Source organism: Pungitius pungitius, chromosome 16, assembly GCF_949316345.1.
Source record: "Pungitius pungitius chromosome 16, fPunPun2.1, whole genome shotgun sequence".
In the NCBI taxonomy this organism is placed as follows: domain Eukaryota; kingdom Metazoa; phylum Chordata; class Actinopteri; order Perciformes; family Gasterosteidae; genus Pungitius; species Pungitius pungitius.
This window is the reverse complement of record NC_084915.1, coordinates 17,100,833-17,120,694: the sequence shown is the minus strand read 5'-3', so window position 1 is coordinate 17,120,694 and position 19,862 is coordinate 17,100,833. Positions and strand designations below refer to the sequence as shown.

The window sequence follows — 19,862 nt, the reverse complement described above, 5'->3', positions numbered from 1 at the left end:
GGCGCGAGAACCAATGCACAATGTCCAATGAAATGAGGTGATTTACCTTTACCTGTGCTGCGGGTTTAGCACAAGATTAACACCGGTGTGCTAACCGGGTCTGTGCTGAATAGAAACAAGGCTGATGGATACTGACGTGTCACGGTACATGATCTTATCTGGAACAATTCACTTTATTCATTCTATAAACATAGAATATGGGAACTGAGCACAGCGGGGACCCGTTAAGTCCACTCGTGTGTGGAATGGCTGAATGAAGACTTCTTGTTTCAGGGTGAGGGGCCTGGTACCTGATCGTTTAAGAGAGGATTTGTGGTGTAACACCTGAAGAATTTAGAATGCAGCATAACCGACGGCTGTTTTGGGCTTTGAAGGTGAAGTGTGGGAGACCTGGCGCCACCTAGCGGCGACGCTGCAGAATAAAAACCGACCGACACCGACCACGGTCTGCCGGTCAACGTATTCTAACGGGGGGAGGGAAACACGGCGCTTCTCTCATGTCCCCGCGGTCCAGAGAACGGACACTTACTGGTAATCCATTCCTACCACTAAACGTTTTATACAGTGCACTTTAACTAAAGTGGCAGCAGTCTTGTTGTCGTGTTTAGAAACTCAGGAAAATTCGTTCAAGTAGTTTAGCTACTTCTTCTGAATCCGTTATGAGGCTGTAGGTAACCATAGCAACAGTGCTGATGCTATAGAATATGCATCATTAAAGTGGATTAGCGGTTGAAGGATTACGCTAGCAGAAAATAATAAAGTGGTGTTAGTAATATTGATGCACTGTACTATACATCTCATCTGGTTCAGGTGCACACAGGAGCAGTTGATCTTGGATGTTACAGGGCACTCTGATAAATGCATGTGCAGATTCAACTGTTCTGGTTGCACTAAACATTTTCTTTTTACTAAAATTAATTCATTTTCTTAACAAAACTGTGTTGACCAAGGCGGCATGTGGATTTTAAGGGAAAAGAACATTGTTAATAATGATATTACTGCCAATTCATAGCTGTAAATCTTACACACTGTACCTTTAAAAACCCACTTCTTAATCTGAAATGGGGTGTAAAAAAAAAAGAATTCAGGGTCCTTGAAGAATTCGATTACTTGCTCTTGACAGTGTCGCGTTCTTTAACCCAAATAACAACCAAAAGGTGTGGATTAAAGTGTACAGCTGGGCAGTATTTGGGTCAGACTCGTGCTGGATGGAGACCGGAGACGTGGATTATGTTGCACTAAGTGACTGAGAGTGTTTTGTGTGGATGTTTTAGTCACAAAATCCAACCAAAACTTTTGGAATAGATTATCAAACAAATGGACCAAACCTTTAAAAAAAATATATTTTACAGCTGCTTTGCAAGCTTTCTGTGTTTGTGTTTCATAATCAAAAGGACAGATTTTATTAGTCAGAAACACTTTAAAGGGCCTTTTTAATACTTCCATTAACCCACATGACTCGTCATATTGTACACGAAAGCAGAAGAAAGCGACGAATGAGTCGAACTCCCTGGAAATAACAGCATCACTGGCCGAGAGGATTAAAACCAAGCTGAGTAAAAGTAATAAATAAAACAAACAGAGCGACGGAGGACCCAGTTTCTTCAGCTCTTCACATCGTTGTCCACCAGCGGTTTGCTTTCCGATTCAAAAATCCACCTTTGTCACAGAGTTCCCGGCAACGTGCGAATTTGAAATTTGTCTAACTACTGTAAAGCATCAAAAAGTCTGAGGAGCTGCAACCCCCCCCCCCCCCCCCCCCCCGGTGTCCACGTCCCCAGTTGGTGGTTCTGTAACAGACACACAAATTCACTCGAGACAACAGATTCGCTGTTTTGGTATTTTAACTGCAAACGGAGATCTTCTCCGGGCGCCTGGCGGACCAGGACCAGGACGAGGACCAGGACCAGGACGAGGACCAGAACCAGGACGAGGACCAGGACGAGGCCGGAGGCGGAGCTCCGCGGGTCCCGGTTCAGTCTCGTCTCTTCTGCTCCCATCAGTGTTGTTCCTGAGGAGACACAAAACAACGAGGCGTCTCAGCGCCGATGACGCAATGGACAACATCCCCCCCCCCCCCCCACACACACACACACACACATCTGTGATGGTTTTAAAAAGGAAGGAGGACAGAATACCGACATCTCGAGCACTGCCCGACTCCTGGTGATGAATTCCGTTGGCTGAATTGGCACCATGCGCCTGAAAAAGAAACAAAAAAAACACGCCAAACGGACTCTTTAACTGTCGTAAGAGGAGCTGAAGCACTTTTCCAACCCTCTGAACATTGAGAAGACTTGCGCGTCTTTCATTGAATCCGTGAAGGTGTTTACCGGGCTCTTGTCCGGATGCCTGCGCATGGCCAGGACCAGCTGGTCCACCTGCTGGTTGTGATCCATGGCGTTCCTCAGGGCGTCCTCCGTGCTGAGCAGCCGCTGCCGCAGGCGGCTCACCTCCGAGTCCAGGACCGAGGGGTCCAGCATGGAGTACCGCCGGTGGTCCGGTGAAGACCTCTCCTGCCCCTGGAGCGCATGAATACGTGTATTACGCCGCAATGCCACAGCGCGGGCGACTTAGATGTGGGATGAAAGCCCAGCTGATGCCCTCAGGGCCCGTCCTGCTCACCAGTAGGAGCAGTTTGTCTCGCAGGCTCTTGATGTCGTCCTGGAGCTTCTGCTCCTTCACCTTCCACTCGGCCTTGTGCACCTCTCGGTTCAGGTCTTTCTCCACGTCGCGGGAATGGCGGTGTGACTCCAGGAGCAGCACCCTCAGCTCGTTCAGACTCCTGGAAGGACGACACGCGCGCAGGAATCACAACGCCGGCCCGCCGCCCTCGGTGTCGCTCAGACATGCTCATGGTCTGCAGAGCTCTGAAGCTCCGCCCCCCCCCCCCCCCCTCCCAGCTGATGCACATAAGCCCTTTATGGTAATTTACTCAAAATGAACTAATATCAAATGACTTGATTTAACCAGATTTGAGACTCTGCAGAATCCCCAAATAATAATGTTCTTCCTCCTCCTCCCCCTCGCTCTCCTTCAGGCTCGCTGACCATCACCAAACCGCATTAAATCTCCTGATATTGCCACTATCCCGAGGCAAAGAAAACAAGCTTGTCCCCCCCCCCCCCCCTCGAAGGACGTCACGAACTGAAGCAGCAATAACGCTACCATCACTAAACCCAAAGGGCCACACGCTGAATATTTGATGCCATATCATTTTATTGCGTACAACAATAAAAAACGCACAGAGATTAGATATTTTGCTGTAGCCAGAAGCACTTATTTTTAGTGCCTCGTTGCACTCAGCAACATCATAACCATCAATAATGTGAGAATTACATCATGTAATCATCAGCAATAAAGCTCCCCCCCCCCCCCCCCCACGACGTCTGCAGTGACATCGTTACAAATTTCTCTTCACAAAAAAAAAAAAAGGAGGGGCAGAAGGAACTGAAGTCCATCTGCGAGAGGTTTCCCTCTGCTGGCTGCTCCATGAATGAAAAGACCAGCATGTATGTTTATATTCAATGCATGAGAATAACAGCATGTAAGTAACTCATTAACTGTACGATTAAGCCAAATAGTGAACCCAACAGCTGCAGGAAGTTTGTGTTTCTGAGAGGTGAAAAGAGCTGCAGGGCAACTGTATTTAAATACGTTTAAAAAGGCCTCGTTGGGGTTCAGGGTTGTGGAAATAACCACAGCGCCGGTCGTCCCTGAACCTCCCGTTAAGTCCTCAAAGTACTCATTTCACAGGATTTCTTGGTCCTTATTATAACAGGGGTATTACTAGCTGTTTTTGTTTGTCTTCATGTTTTTTTGTTTTCTTGTCTGAAATAAAGTTTGATTGATTTATTGATATTCATACAATTTATATTGAATATTGTACTTTCATCTAAAACAAAATCTGAATTCATCGTTGTACATGGAAAATAATAGAGGTGATATTAAGGTACTTTAAAACGGTGCCAATCGAGGACAATCTCCTTTAAAGGTCTACCAATCACCTCTATTGATCGGGAAGCCTTGGCAGGAGGATATGTTTCTTAAGTGTAATAAAGTGAGATCGATAAAACAAGTCTGTTTTAGTTCAGCTTTTAAAACAATGAAGACGGATATTCCTGATGGAACACTACAAAATGAAATAATAATATTGTTAAGTTGACAACACAATGGAATGGGATCAATACGTCGCCTGTGGGCTCCCAGTACGCGTCCATTATCAGATCGATCATGTGATGTATTTCCGCCCCAGATATTATTTGTCACTTTATTCTCCCAGTGCAGGAAATCAATAAAGCCGTGTCTGCGTACCTCTCTTTCTTCAGCAGCTCCTGGCTGATATTGACCAGCTGCCCAGAGGCATCATGGGACTTCCTGGTCATGGACTCAAGCTCCGCCTCCAAACGCATCTTCTCCCTGGCCATGGCTTCGGCTTTCTTTTCCCCCGAGCGAACTTTGGCCTCCAGCGCTGGTGGAAGATGAAGGAGATCGTCATGGAGGAGATATTAATCATTTGTAGTAATTCTCTATTAAAAATAACTCCAGAAGTGATCGTTTGAGCACAGAGGTCACTCGACATAAAATCAAGTGAATCATCATCAAGCTTTCCACGTGGGTTATGGAACCTCTGGAGATGACATTGTACCTCCCGTCTGGCTCTTGAGGGCCTCCACCTGGGAAGCGAGAGTGGAGACCTCTTTCTCCCTTTTCAGCAACTTCTCCATTGTTTCTGAAGAAAAACAAACAAACAGGACATCAATGTGAAAGTGCATCGGATCATGGAAAAGTAGGACATCTTAAAAGAGACTCGAATGGTTGAAAATTAAAACATTACTTTTGTGTTTTAATTATGACATAGAGATGAAAGTTTGGTTTAATGAGGTTCTTCTCCATCAGTCAGTGCACTAATATACTGCTCAGGGAATTAGATCCCTCAAAAGAGATGTGAGTTTAAGTGAACGCGACATTGAGAACAATTTCAAAATGAATACACACATAAACAAATGGTTTGTTTTGGTAAAATAAAAACACTTGTTTAGACCTTCGAAATTCTGTTTCAGCTTCATCTTCTCGTCTGAAATGTCATTATCCTCGATCACCTGAAAAGAGACAAAGGGAAGAGAGTTTAAATCGAAGCGCCGACGCCGTGGCGGCGCTTGCTCCCGGGTTTTTTTGCTCACGCACGTCTGCGTCGCGGCTCGTGTAGCGGTCGGCCTGGATGGCCTGCAGCTGGTTGGCCGTCACCCTCAGCTTCTCCTCCAGGCCCCGGATCTCCTCTTGGCTCTCCGCCTGGGCCTTCTGCATGGCCTGGTAGCCGGCCATCTTCTTCTCCGACAGCTCCAGCCGCTCCCTCAGCTGCTCCGTGCTTCTGTCCCGCTCCGCGCGCAGCTTCTCCATCTCCGCCAGCCTCTGCTCCGCCTTCTGCAGCTTATCGGTGGCCTCCTCCAGGGACCGCTTGCCGCCGCTGGCCTCCGCCTCGGCCCTCCACGCCTGGTGGCCCTCGGCCAGCTGCTCTTTGGCCTCCTGGAGGCGGGTGCAGAAGTCTTCGCGCTCCTTGCTCAGAATGGCGGCTTCGATCTTGTGCTTGGCCTTGAGGTTCTCCACCTCCAGCTGGTGCTCCATCTTCAGGCTCTCCAGAGTGGCCCTCAGCTCCTGGGCGTCCTTCTCTGGAGTCGGGTGGTCGCTACTCAACGACGCTTTCAGTTCCTCCAAGGAGCGCTGGTGGTCCATCGATAAGGTCTCAAACTTCCCCTGCAGAGGGAAGCGGGAGGAATGTTTATTGGTATTGGATAGTTTGGAGATAATAAACATCAATGGCTGTAAAGTTCTTGTCTAACTGCATTCTCTCCAATGACCACCAGGGGGCCAGTCTTCTGTTTCAATGGAGGTCTAACAGAAAATTAGTCCACTTCAAATTATATATAAATCCTCAATTAATACATGAGTTTTGGATCTCTAATCTCTGGTCTCAAGTGTTGCACCATACTGCATCGTAGCGTCGCTGACTTCAATTTCAAAATCCCAAAATAATCCTTCAGAGCCAGAACCCTTCTGCTTGCTTATTTATCTCGGCGAGAGCTAAGCGTTCAAACGGATAAAGCGGGAATACCTTCCACGTGTCCATCATCTCCACGTTCTCCTTGGTGGCCTGCTGGACCTTCTGCTTCATCTCTCCGACCTCCTGGCTCCTCTTCTCCAGCTCCGCCTTCACGGAGTCCACCTCCTGCCGGCTGGCCGCGAGCGCCGCCTCGTACTTCTTCTCCTCCAGCTCGCCGCTCTCCGGCGCCGGGGTCTCCGGCCGCGCTTCGCCGCCGCCGCCCTGCGAGCTGGCGTCGGCCCCCCTCAGTTTGGCCTGGAGGTTCTCCATCTCGGCCCTCCGGAGGCTGAGCTCCTCCTCCAGCTGCACGATGCGGCTCTGCTCCTCGACCGTGGTCTGCTGGCGGGGGGGGGGGGGGGGGGGGGGGGGGCGGGAGAAGAGACGCGACATCCGTCAGCGATGGCGGGCGGGACGTCGGCCTTTTTAAAAGAATGACACCCAGCAACTAAAAGCCGCGTCGTTCCAGGGGAAAGGCAGAGGACAGACTTTTTAAAAGCGGAAATTCGGGCCTCGTGGGAGACGGAGCTCAGAGGGAGGCCCCTGATGGTCCTGAGAAGAGAGCATTCCAGAGAGTGAAGATTCAAAGTGAAGGACACTCAGCGTGAGGACTGTGGTGCTCCGGGCTCCCTCCGGGTCTCCCCGGGATAGAAGATGATTCAAAAGGACGGGTACTGGACACCTGGTGGACGGGATTTATGTCGACCACAATCTGTCAGGCTGGTAGAAATATTCATTAGTCTGTTTGTGTCCTAAATTCACCAAACGCTACTGTTGAATAATTCCCAAATGTTCATTTTTAGACTTGTATGTAAGTGATGAACTGGTGTAGGGGCCGAGTTGGCATCTAACGCTCTGCTCTTTGGACACTTTCAAAATGAAATCCTAAACAAATGGTTCCCAAGCAGCTTTTTTTTTAAAGTTATGTCTTTTAGTGACTGTTTTGTCTTTGGCCTGTTGGGAGACGTCTGCTCTCGAAAGGAACACAAACTGGGTCATATTATCACCATTATGAGTCAAAACTATCCTTTTAGTGTGCTGGCTTCGCACTTCACAAACAGATGTCAAAAACAGCTATCCTTCATTTCTGTCCTCGCATTAAAAGCTCTGCAGCTCGTTGGATCTTTGAATCGTTTTCATCCAAAGACGGAAAAAAAAGGAGCCGGGAGGGTCGACGTGTCACGGTCCAAAGGCTGGACGCAGCTCACTGTGCGTGTGCAAAGACGTGGAGGACGAGAGGAGAGCTACAAGCAGCCAATCTCTGATCATCAGATCATCTACAAGCAGCCAAGCAAAACGTGTGTATGTGTGTGAATAGATTAAGAGGAAAGGCAAACAGCAAAGAGCTCCACAGAGGAGCTCTGCATCCAAACATCTGCACACACTGGACACATTGGACCTCGGATCACCGGGTTGACGGACAGGAGAAGCCCGGGCTTGCATTCGGGTCACAGCACAGACACACGGGAGAGGGAAGGGTGAAAAGAGTCGATGCAGGATTTAATGTCCATCTGAAGTCTGAAGACGTGAGGTCTGAAGAACCGAGAGAGGAGGATCAAAAACAAGAGCCTTCACCTTGGTTCTCTTACCCAACCTCGAGGACACTGCGCCATGAGAGCATCCTCCCTGCGGGCAGAAGCACACCTCACTGCATGAGAACAAAGATCGAAAAACCCCAAAAAGCAAAAACAAGTGGACACCACCCTCCAGAGGGACGTGCTACGCCCGAAGCATCGATCCAGCAAACCCGCTCCATGTGTTCACGAATACACCGTTTATTTTCTACACTTTGTTTAAATCTATGAGTAGATCAGCCCAAATTAATTATTACATCAACATATTCCTGATTTGTGATAATTCTACAGAAGAGACAAAGGGAAAGATGGGGAGGGATGAGAGACCGGAGAGAAAAAGTAGAAGAAGAAGAAGAAGAAGAAAAGAGCCACGTGGTCCGAGGGGATGGGAATAAAGGCTCGGCATAGAGGGCCCGAGTTGATCATGTGACCAGGAGAGTTGATCAAGTCTTTATCCTTTTGTCCAAAAACACGTAGAATACTTCAGTCACTGAACCATGGACCGTGCCGTCCGTTTTCAAAATTCAAAAGAGAAAAAATTGAATGCACCTCTCATGCGGGTTCCTCCTCAAGAGGAGGTGCAGCGCCTCTAAGAGGAGGTCACACTGTTTCGCCGAGGCTTTAAAAAAGACGAGACTTCGCCGAAGCTTTTAAAGCTCCGCCTGACTTTCGCCCCTGAATTGCGCTGCAGCTGAAAGCCCCGGCGCCCTTTCCCCCGCGAAATAACCCGCCGTGCTGCGGTTAAGCAGGCGGCGCATTGAAGGCGGGAGCTGTCAATCAAAGGCTGAGAGGGGCTTTGCATCGTCCTCTCGTTGAAGCATTTTTAAACGTCTCCAGGAAATGTGAAACCGCCGTCGTGCGTCCAAAATACGTCGTTGAGCCTTTATAGATCCGTCTTTTTTTTTTCCATCTCAGGGTCCGTGAGCATGTGGACGCACATTTGTTTTAGAAGAATTGATAATGCAGATAAATACCTCCAGGTCTCCTTTGGTGATGGATTCCTCCTCCACTCTGAACAGCAGGTCCTCTACTTTCCTGTAAAAAAAAAAGAAAGAAAGAAAAGTGTGTGTGAGGTGTTTTTATTGGTGGAACCTTCATAAGAGGTTCTACTATGATGACCTTCGTGGTTCTAGCTGGCAGCTCTGCTCCTAAGGTCACTTTACCTTTACCATAGTTCTGCAAAGATCTTTAGGAACGAATCTACACTTACAAGTACAACAGCGATTTGGATTTAGGTAGCGACACCTTCACATGAGAGACTGAAGGTTTACCTTTTCTCTTCTTCGAGCTGATTGGCCAGTTCCAGTTTGTCCTTCTGTGTGCTGGCCAGCAGGGCTTTGACCTGCTGCAGGTTGCCCTCGTTCTCCGTTACATACTACGGGGAGAGAGAAGATATTTAAGGTGTTTCGTCTGTTTGGTTTGAGCTGAACGCAGAGCCAGAAATGAAGAACACGCGGCCTCCCACCTGCACGTGCTGCACCTTGAGGACGCTCAGGTCCTTCTCCACCTCACAGATGTGGCTGGTGGCCTTGGCCATGTCGGCCCGCTCCTGGTCCCGCTCGGCCAGCAGCTGCTCGATGTGCTGCTGCTTCTCCTTCAGGGCCTCCTGCAGCGCGGTGGTGCCAGAGATCTTGCGGGCGTAGCGAGACGACGTCTCGGTCAGCTGAGACCAGGGAGGACACGAAAGGTTGGGAAAGGGGGCGAGTAGTTCTATGGCAGAACCGCCTGGGCGGGATACGGACATGAGCGGGCTTCCTGGTAGCTAGTTAGTTCTAGACAAAACCCTTGGAATATAAACTCAGTCTAAACCCCCCACCCCCCCACCCCCCTTGGGCTGCTCCAAGGAGGTTTTCAATAACACGGCATCTTTAATATACACAGAAATAGAATGCTTCATCGTGGCCACATACATGTCGGCCATCCACAGAGGGAATATTTGACTGACAGTAGAAATATTACCAACGAGGGCTGCAAGATGCAACGTTTCCTTTGGCCACTAGAGGGCGTTTGTTGAGAGGAGTCCTGCCTCATCTGGGGGGGGGGGGGGGGGGGTTCAGGTCAAATCCAAGGCCTTTATTTATTGTTACGGGACCAATATAAACAGCCCAGATTCATTATTTTTGGAACATAGAAGAAACTCAAAGGCTCAGATTGAGGTTTTAATGCTGTGTTGAACTGGCTAAGATTCTTTTCCATCTCAGTTTCTGAAGATAAAAATGATGGATAGAACCTACCACCAACCACTTGGAAACAAAGTCTGTGTGGCTGAGGTTCCATTTCTACTTGTGAGGAACCCTATTTGGGGGGAACATTTATATACTATGACACACCTGCAAAAACTGTGATGGAATATAAAAGGGTTCTTGTTAGAACACCTGGGAGGGGGTCCAATGAAACCCTTGGACCCCCTCAGTAGAGCACATGGGTGGGTGGGTTGTGTCTGCACCGTTAGGAAGCGGAACGGTTTCTGGATGGAACCTCCAGAGAGGTTTCCGTTTTGGACCATGAGGCCAAAGAAGGCTTCTCCGCACAGGTGGTTCAAGGCGGGAACCCTTAATGAGAAAGACCCCCGTCTTGCGTGTTCTTTCCCTCGTCGTGACAACGAGAACCCCGGTACCCCAAAGACTTATGGAGTGACGGTGAGGAAGATCGCTTTGTGCAGCGAATACAGAACCGCTGCCAACAATCAAGGAAAGTAACGTCCAGGGTTCTCCATCCCGCGATCTGGCTCTGGACCAGAAGCTCCCGATCAATATGAGACGGCCTGAAGACTGATTCGCCCGCTTCGCTGGAGGTCATTGGTCTCAAAGTGCAAAGTCAGACAATCCGAGCTTCCCACTGCAACAACATGCAAAGCGCTGAGTCAGCTGAAGAGGGAGGACGTCCCCACGCTGAACCAATCACCATGCTGCCATTTGGGTTTTGGAGGCAGTAATTAGTTGGTGAGTAAATAAGTAATTCATCCCCTGGTATTCAAAAAATTGTAATTTGACGAAGGTTTTATTTTAATCAATTTTTATGTTTTTAAAATTTTTAAGTCTTTGTTGCATTTCATGACATTGCACGTTGGAATTGTTCTTTTAAGGGTCCTTTTCAAAGGAAATATCTGGGGAAATAGTGGTTTGCTTTTTTTTCCTTTTTCCAGTTAGATTGATACCACGATACGTCCTCTCTCCTGCCCACACGTTGAGCTCCAGCTTTGTGTTTATCTTACCAGTCCAGTTCGGCTCGGCCGACCCCCCACGGAGGAGGCCACCGAGCTGACGGAGCTGATGGAGGAGCTGCTGGGGCTGTGGGCCAGAGAGGAGACCCCCATGGCCATCCGCTTGCTCTTCTTGGCCTTGGCCGGGCTGGTGGAGGGGAAGCCGATGCGGATCACCTTGTGCACCGGAGCAAACAGGCCGAACTTGTGGAGGCACTGGAAGTACCTGCGGGCGAGAGAGAGGTAGGACCACGGCCCCTCTTTGGTATCATCACAGACAGGAGGTAGAGATCATCATCTGGGATCCCACCAGCATGATACCAAAGAGGGGCCATCTTTGGTATCATGTTGATGATCTCTACCTCCTGTCTGTGATGTTTGAAACTACAACGAAAGTAAGTTAGTTAGAAACAAACTAATGTATTCTTCTAGCTCTGGAGAGGCTCGGTTACTTGGAAGAACTGTTCCTCCTCGATGTGTGTGTTCACCTTGTACCGGCCACAGCGCCATCGTTCTTCCCCAGGGGCTCATCCAGCTCGACCCCACACCATTCGCCCTTGGCAAAGTCGGTCTCTCCCATGTAGCGAATGACTCCCATCTTGGAGCCTCCCACCTGGCGGCAGAAGGGGGGGAAAAAGACCATTAGGGGTGTAAAAGACCGTTAGGGCGGGCGCGTTCGCTCGCCGACCCGTTGTCCAATCGCTCACAAAGAGCGGCGTGAAAGCGGTGGCCCGGCATTTGCCCAGAAGTTAGCATGACGCAGTGTCGCTAAAGCCAGTAAGTCCATCAGAAATGTAGCCGAGCTAGCATAGCCGAGCTAGCATAGCCGAGCTAGCATAGCCGAGCTCGCATAGCCGAGCTCGCATAGCCGAGCTCGCATAGCCGAACTAGCGTAGCCGAACTAGCATAGCCGAGCTAGCATAGCCGAGCTAGCATAGCCGAGCTGGCATAGTCGAACTAGCATAGCCGAGCTTGCGTAGCCGAGCTTGTATAGCCGAACTAGCATAGCCGAACTCCAAGGCAACATGTAAAAACATGGTCACACTCTGCTTAAATGTCTAAAAGAAACACCTGGTGTGAAATAGATTGACACGATACCAAGGACGCTACAGCAGCTGATGTTTCCGCTCTATTTAATCTCCACTAATCATTTATTAAGGTTGTTTTGTACTTTGTAGAACGCTGTGTTCTCTATTTTTCTCCTTGCTTTATTTCATCCGATAAATAGTCCAAACCCAAAGTAAATACTCGGTTTTCAACAACATTGAAATAAGAAGAGCAAAAACATCACGGAGGGGCGGTTAAAGTACGTCAGAGACTCGAGAAAGACGAGGGAACAGCGAACTAGCACGAAATACACGTTCTACAGCTTCTAAATACACGGGAACTGAGGCGCTCACAGAGATACGAAGACAAAATACTGCAGCATCTCTACCTTTAACAGTAACTACATTGAATCCAGTATATATATATATATATATATATACACAAAAAGCTGACTATTTAACACCCTCCTGCACCAGTGGGCCCGCTGCTCGCTTGGCGTGACACATCTGGATCCCTCAGAAAGACGGATCACACGGGACGAGGCTCAGGAAATAGACGGCCTCACGGATCAATGTGTCAGCAGCAATCTCTCCTCCCCCCCCGAGTGCTGAAAGTATTACTCCGTGATTTAAGACATTGACGAGGAAGGAAGGAAGGAAGGCAGCGCGCCGTCTCAAACGGCGTGTAGCTGTCCGTCAGCCAATGGAAAGCAATGGGACCAAGTAAGGGGCCCCTTTGATTTTCTAAAGGTGCAAAGGATGAAGTCTGAATTCTAGTAGTGAAAGAAAAGGTGAGGCTTCCTAAAATATATATATATATTTTAAAAGATGAATAAAATAAATCAAATCAAGTAAAAGAAAATACATTTAAATAAAATAAAATACAGTGGAATGTCCTCAAACACACAATTACTCACCAAAACTCGGTCTCCAACTCGAAGATCCTTATCGCCACCTTTCTTCACCGAACCCTTGACCGAGCCGCTGTCCGACATGTTGGAGCCGGACTCGTAGCCCGTCTTCACCGCGCTGTTGAGCAGGCCCTCCCTCAGCGTCACCGCCGCCCTCTGGCCCGGGGGGGGCCCGCCGTTGCCGCCCTGCTGGGCGTGATTCTGCGCGGAGAAGGACTCGGTGGAGTGGCTGTCGCTCCCCTCGCCGACCGGCTGTCGGTTGAGCTTGGAGGGCCGCGTGAAGATGCCCTGCAGGGGCTGGCACTCGAAGTAGCGCACGCCGCCCACTGACCCGTCGTTTTTGCCAACCAGGTCATTGAGAATCACGCCTGCCCACTGCCCCGGGGCAAACTGGGTCTCCCCCAGGTAGGCGATGACCCCGAGCTTGACCCCGTTGACCCAGACCTGCTCGCCCACTGCGTAATCCCCCAAAACATCGTCGCCCTCTTCGGCGATTTTAGTCGGGGTGGTGGGCTTGAGCGGAGTGTCTGGAGAAAAAAGGAAAGGGTTTGCGTTTCGTTTTTTTTAAATGAGAGTTCATGTAACAGAAATACAGAGAGGCCGTAAACACGGCGCACAGTGTGAGATCATCCTCATTCAGTCCAGCAGAACCAAGGGAAAAAAAAGAAAGAGAAGAAGAACTGCTTGTGAGGCAGCATCCACTGCAACGGCGCACTTTCTGCAAGATTAGTTGTAAATCTACTTCCTCCGAGGCGGGTCAGAGGGGCGGGATCTGTGATCACCTCCGCCACGGATGAAGCTGCTATTTTAAGGGTTTTTTAACATACAGGTCCTGTGGATTTTAGGAGAGACACTGGAGACTAAATAAAAGGGAGAAGTCAGATTCTTTTGGTCTGGCCCTTGGCGCGTTTTGTTCCGCTAAACGGAGAGATATCGACAATCCAGAAAACTGGAGTACTGTCATTGATCAGTAACGTGTCCAAATGGATGCTGCCTGGAGCCGACTGACTGTTCCGCATCAAACATCTGGCGCTTTGCGTTTGACCCACATCTGCAACGCAGCCGGATCATGAACTTTGCAAACTGTTGTTCAAGCTTAGGCACCGTCACCTCATTCCATGCAACGCAGGGCGCTAAGCGGTGCATCATGTGATCCGGGGGGGCCCAGTGCTGCTCTCTGGTGATTTGCGGTCGCCCCGGCAACGGGAGAGCGAGGGCAAAAAAGGATCCCCGGCAGAAGGGAAGAGTGGAAACACAGCCCTTACTTTCACCATTGTGCTCGGGCACCTCCCACCACCCTCTGAATCCCACTATTCATCAGCTCTGCACAATGAGAGCTCTACAGCTTCCTCCCCCTCCCTCCAATTACCCCCCCCCCCCCCCACCCTACTTTGGTCACACACACACACACACACACCTCTTTCTTTAGCCTCTTTAACCCGACCACAATGGCGATCATCTTGTTCTTTTTGTTTTAAATATGGCTTATCTTGGCCCAGAATGGGTTGTGTCTTCAGCAGTGCTTGTGTGCGGACACTGTTGTGGCGGAATGTTTGTCTCCTTCAAGTCCGCTGTGTCTTCAGGTTAAACCGTTTATGCATAAGCGAAATCGTGTTGCACGTTAAAAAAAAAAAAAAATATCCACATCTTACGGTGTTTTCAATGAGCGAAAAACCTGCGCAATTATCTCTTCAAAATAACCTCTTTTTAGGTGTAACTTTCTGTTTTGCAGAATCTGGGTTTCCAGCCTTTGTATTTGGTTAATTAGCCTTTTAGCCTCATGCTGCCAGGTCCAGAGAAGCTGGTGAAGGTTCTTCACGATGCAGAAGTCTACTTAACGTTCCAGTATCCGTATCGGTGAGTCCGAGTGACTCTGCGTTTGGTAAAAACTGTTCAGTAACTATTACGCACTGAAACCATCAGAGGGTTTAGGACTGGAGTCCTCCTCTCACTTCACGTTGTGGGCGAAGCTGCAAATAAACAACAAGATTTACTGCAAGTCGATATGGTCTTTACGGGCATCGCCGGTAGCTCATTTGCTGAAGCAAACATCTCCTCCCCGCGTTCCTTCAAATTCATTTCCTGCTAAATTCAGTACATTCAAGCAGGAAAACTTGATCTTAAATGAAAAAAATGTAACGACAGAAGGTTTCGATCAATGTGATCATGTGTATGCCAATAATAAAAAAATATATATATATATTTAGGATGTCAGAATACAAAAATACCAGGATATTCTACTACATCCGGTCGCCTTTAGCAGGACGCTAGCCCGCATGCTTTAACCGACCCATCATCCTCTGTGCAGCGGATATACGAGCGAGGGGGTCAAAGTTCAAAGTGCCACGTCACGGGGATGTAGTGTCGCCCAGCTGGATGCACCTAAAGTTTTTTTTTTATGGTTTTAAAGCTGCTGCATTCAATGCGTACAACGTCTCATTGGGTGTGTCACTGCAGACGTGTTGACCTTGTTTTTATTTTATTTTTTACCGCCTTTGTTTTGTCTCATCTCCCTCGTTTCCAGATGCAGAGGACAGATGTTGCCAGTGAATAATCCCTCTGTGCTCTACTTGCCCGGGCAACAGCAGAAAGATAAAGTTAGCTTGTTGTGTAAGCGTAGCGAAGCATTTTAGCCCATAAAAAGAAGAGGAAATAAGACCATAAAGCGCAGCATACTTTAGGGGCGGGGCTTCATCGGGATCGACGGGGCGTCTCTACGGCGACAGGCCGCGTCTTATTTAAAAGACCTCGGGGTGTCAATCAGCCCCTCGATGTGCTGACCACTCACACTGTGGGAGGCAGAGCGAAACAAACAGCCGCGTGTCTCCTACGGGGCGGCGGCCCTGTGACTGAGGGCGCAGGAGACGTCGCTTCCACATCGAAGGCAGCGAGGAGGAGGCGAGGAGGAAGCGAGGAGGAAGCGAGGAGCAAGCGTCCCGCCTGCAACGACAGCTTCTTCTGGAGGGCGAATCACTCTTGCAAAGTGAAAGTCTGCCAACTTCTCACAGTGTTTGCAGCTAAAAGCAACAAACTGATTGGGGGGGGGGGGTCGGAGGCCTGTGTTGTCCCACCGATATCTTATTACTGTTTGATAGACAACGGTCGGATGTATTAGGGAATAATAGAGGAATCGTAAAATAAACAGTGTAAGTTAAACTATAGGTCCCGGTGTGATGGAGTTGTGACAAACTTGAAATATTAAAGATAAACGTGATTTGCATTAAAGTAACTTTTAACTGGTTATGAAACGTTTCTGTTTGTCTGTGAACATCCAGGAGCAGCTTTGCAGGAACCATGTAAACATGCACTGAAGTCATCAGAAACAACGTAAACGAAACGCTTCCTCGTGTGGGAAAAGAAACGCGTGAAAGCAACAGATCGGTTTGTTTTGGTGGGATTCCGCAGTCCGCACGGACCGTGGCGCGCCGCTAAGCCGCCTCCCAGAAAAAAACGGCGTCTAAGCGGCGGATAAGCGTCTCTCTGATGGAAACATCTGGATCAAACATTGGGAAGCGCTTGATTTTGTGTGCATCAGAGTTTCTGTGAGCGGAGCCATTCACACGGCGGTATGTTTGTCGGCCGCGTAAATAATTATAAAAGCACAAAAAAACGCCTCCAAGCTCCTGTGTGTGTGTGTGTGTGTGTGTGTGTGTGTGTGTGTGTGTGTGTGTGTGTGTGTGCGTGCGTAATCTAAAGCAGCTGTTCTCTACCGAGTCGTTAACGGGAATAAACGGTCAGAACCACTTCCGGTGATGAGAAGAAAATAGCTGTAAGCATGAAAATTCCTCGGAAGAGGGTGAGGGGGGGGGGGGTTCAGGAGGAGGAGGAAGTGACTTACTGTCTTTAGGGAGGACGGGGCTGGACGTCCTGCCCCCTGGGCTGGAATGCTTGGGCCCCCGGCCGGGGATCTTCAGGCCACTGGACTTGAGCATGTTCATCCTGCTGTAAGCAGAACCCGGGGCGCTCCTCGGCGGGACGGGGGGTGTGTGGGGGGGGCGGAGGGAGAAGGCACTAGAGGGGGGAGCGGCGGCTGTCGTAGCTCTCCATGTTGAGTCTGTTGGGAGAAGTGGCGTCATGAAACACAGGAGCCGTCATGGAGCTTCACGTGAGGCCTGTCGGAGCAGAACGACCGGTTTTCTCTTCAGGGGGAAGAATGGGGGGGTCAGAGACCCAGTAAGGAGTCACTAGGTCGATCTAAGGGGTCGCATATGAGAAAGACGTCCTCTTATTTACAGAATGCAGCTTATATATATATATATATATATATATGGTCTTAGTTGCTGATTCTCTCTCTAACAGAACAACATAATCACCGTGGGACTTGTTTACATCCCGGAGTGGGACGTACTCCCATCGCAAACAACGTGGCAGGTGACCACGGCTGACACAAGGTCTCATTCGTTCACCTCAAGTAAAACGTCCACCTGCCGCTGCGGCTGCCGAACATTTAAAAAGGTGGCTCCACGTCGCCCGGCGAATCCATCAAACCCCGGCGCTTTGGTGCACTCTTCCCGCGGCAGACTTTATCAATAAAACGATGAGATGATAATAAAAGACAATATGGGAGTCATTGTGGGCCGGTGCCAAAGTGGAGCGTGGCCTACAAACCATAAAGGCAGGCCGATGGAGACGTGATTCTGTCACGGGGGGGGGGGCCTAGAAATAAACCACAAGCACATCTGGGTGAGGCTGCACATTTCAGGCGTCACCGTCTCACAAAAGGATCAAAACAATCAAACCCCCTTTAGGACCCGCTGCTCATTGGAGGCCCCCCTCGAGTGACGGCGATTTTCACGCCAGCTTTTCTTCACGCGGGGGCCCCGAATGCAGGTTTTTCCTCCCGGATCGACAGCTTGATTTGCGGGGAAGGAGGATGACGAGGATGACAATGCGCACCTCACGCAACAACAACAACAAAAAACAAACATGTAACACAACGCCGGTTTGATCCATTGTTGTCGCTACTGCGGCAACGTGGTCCAGACTGTCCTTCGGTGAACCACCCCCCCCCCCCCCCTCCCTCACTGAGTCACCACCGTGAATAATAATAATGATAATGGTAATAAAAACACGTTGAAATAACACTCACCTTTCTGCGAGGAAATAACAGCGTCCGAGGGCTCAACTTTCGGCGTCGGGAAAAGGAGCGGAGGAGGAGGAGGAGGAGGAGGAGGAGGAGGAAGGGGGGGGGGAATCAGTGGCTGCCACTCCCTGGGATGCAAATATGGATGCTGAGCGGAAATACTGGGACGGGAGAGTCCGCGTGGATCAGCTGGGCGGCGGGCGAACGCTCGGCGGACCGGTGCCGGTACCGGGGGGGGGCGCTCGGCGGTCAGGCCGTCGGTCCGTTGCCCGTCTCCCGCGGGGAGGAGGCGCGGCCGAACGCTTGCACGCGGGTCGCCGACGGAAAACGCAGCATCAGCAACACTTACAAAAAAAACAACAACAATCAACTTTGTTGTCGCCTTGGTTGTGGGGGGGGGGGGGGAGGGGGGGAGGTCCCGCAGCGGTGTGGTTTTGGTCGGGTTGGCTCAGCCTCCGTCTCTGACTCGACCCGCCGGCTGCACTGAACAAAGGGGGCTGGGATTGAGGCACAGCCTCCTGGGGGGGGAAGAGAGGCAGAGAGCCGTCTCCAGTCTGCCGCTTCTGCGTGACGCACCCCGTTTAATAAAAAAAAAAAAACCCGGGTCGGTGCCGATCGGTCCAAATGCGCGACCATTTGTACCGGGTTTCTATTCGGCATTTATAAAAAAGTGTGTTATAACATGCCAGCGTTATGACAAGGCTTCCGGGGTTCGCCCCCCCCCCCCCCCGCCTTCGGATCTCCAAATGGGAAACATCCAGCAGAGACCTTCTACGGTCTTTATTTTTCACAAAAGGACCTTTAAAGTAGTGCATCACTGCATCAAAGCGCACAAAGACGCACTCATCCTCCGGTCAGTCGTCAAGGAAACGTTAAACCGGAACCATTTCGATTGCACTTTCGCGTGGGATCGCGTTTGAGAGCAAACACAGGCGGATTTGAGACGTCTAAAATACGTCTGGGAGAAGGGCGGGGCTTAGACGCGAGTGGAATGGACACGGCGACCACGTGGACACGTTTGGCAGCGCGTGGGCGATTCATTCTCACATTCGTCCCGATTCCGTGGGTGGGGTCACACCCGGTTACGGTGATCGCTGCGCCCGTTTCCGGTTCGACTTTTTGAGCGTCCGGATTGGTCAGTGGAGCACGAAAGGGTCCAGGCTGGTAAGCACTGTGATTGGTCAGGTGATCCCCCCCCCCCCTTGGTGGGCGTGTCCTAGTTTGACAGAAGTCCCGCGCGAAAATGGTCTTTATTCTTCACTGGAAACAAGTAACATTTCCTTCTCTCTTTGATTAGCTGCAGACAGATGTTAAGTTAAAGAAAGGGTCAATGATTTTGTTTGAAAAAGAAGAAAAAAACGCAACACACATGTCCGTTGTGAGTTTGATTCGCACACAGATTTAAAAAAAAAAAAACTAACAATTTATTTTAGTAATAAAAACAGCAACATGAGGCAGTGGAAGCTGCTGTTTACGGTGATAAATATTAGATAATCCAATCCTTCTTATATTTGGAATATACTATTATTTGTGTTTTTAATCAAACTCTGGCAGCATAATTCCCTTTGGCATTAATACAGTTCTTTTTGATCTCACCTATGTCTTTAAATACTGTTTTAAATACAAAAGTAATCTAAAAAAGACCACGTTAAGAATTCAGTCAATTATTAGTCAATTATTCATATGCTGCAGTTTAGCCCGCAGGCCACTAGAGGTCTCTACATGTCCATAGATTATGTGAGCAGACTAGCAGTCTAATCTTATTTGTAACTCTTTATATAATTTTTAAGGTTTTCACTGGGTTTTGTTTCTAACCGATACATATTGTTTTAGAGAATAATACAAAACCATGTCACTAAATTTAAGTCTCCTTACTTTCCTAACCAAAAATATGTCTCTGGAATAAAATCAAGGATAGCCCAAATAAATAAAATGTATAATCTGCTGGA

At 49.3% G+C, this 19,862-nt stretch overlaps 1 protein-coding gene across 3 annotated transcripts; it reads right to left on the bottom strand.

Moving 5' to 3' along the window:
* Positions 1 to 1,416: 1,416 nt before the first annotated feature.
* Positions 1,417 to 18,558, bottom strand: clip2 (CAP-GLY domain containing linker protein 2). 3 transcript variants are annotated; one of them, XM_037467961.2, is made up of 18 exons: positions 17,920 to 18,558; positions 16,669 to 16,884; positions 12,837 to 13,357; positions 11,362 to 11,486; positions 10,886 to 11,099; positions 9,137 to 9,334; positions 8,943 to 9,046; positions 8,646 to 8,706; positions 7,673 to 7,723; positions 6,113 to 6,436; positions 5,188 to 5,754; positions 5,045 to 5,102; positions 4,649 to 4,732; positions 4,315 to 4,471; positions 2,626 to 2,785; positions 2,334 to 2,522; positions 2,143 to 2,202; positions 1,417 to 2,011 (listed from the first exon to the last, which is right to left on the bottom strand). In XM_037467961.2, exons 2-18 carry the CDS (start codon positions 16,766 to 16,768, stop codon positions 2,000 to 2,002), a joined length of 2,985 nt encoding a protein of 994 aa, XP_037323858.2. In that variant the 5' UTR covers positions 16,769 to 16,884; positions 17,920 to 18,558; the 3' UTR covers positions 1,417 to 1,999. The 3 variants fall into 3 exon arrangements, with proteins under 3 accessions (XP_037323858.2, XP_037323860.2, XP_037323859.2); XM_037467963.2 differs by lacking the exon at positions 7,673 to 7,723; XM_037467962.2 differs by lacking the exon at positions 7,673 to 7,723 and having other exon boundaries at positions 6,113 to 6,439; positions 17,920 to 18,556.
* Between the last annotated feature and the right edge of the window lie 1,304 nt (positions 18,559 to 19,862).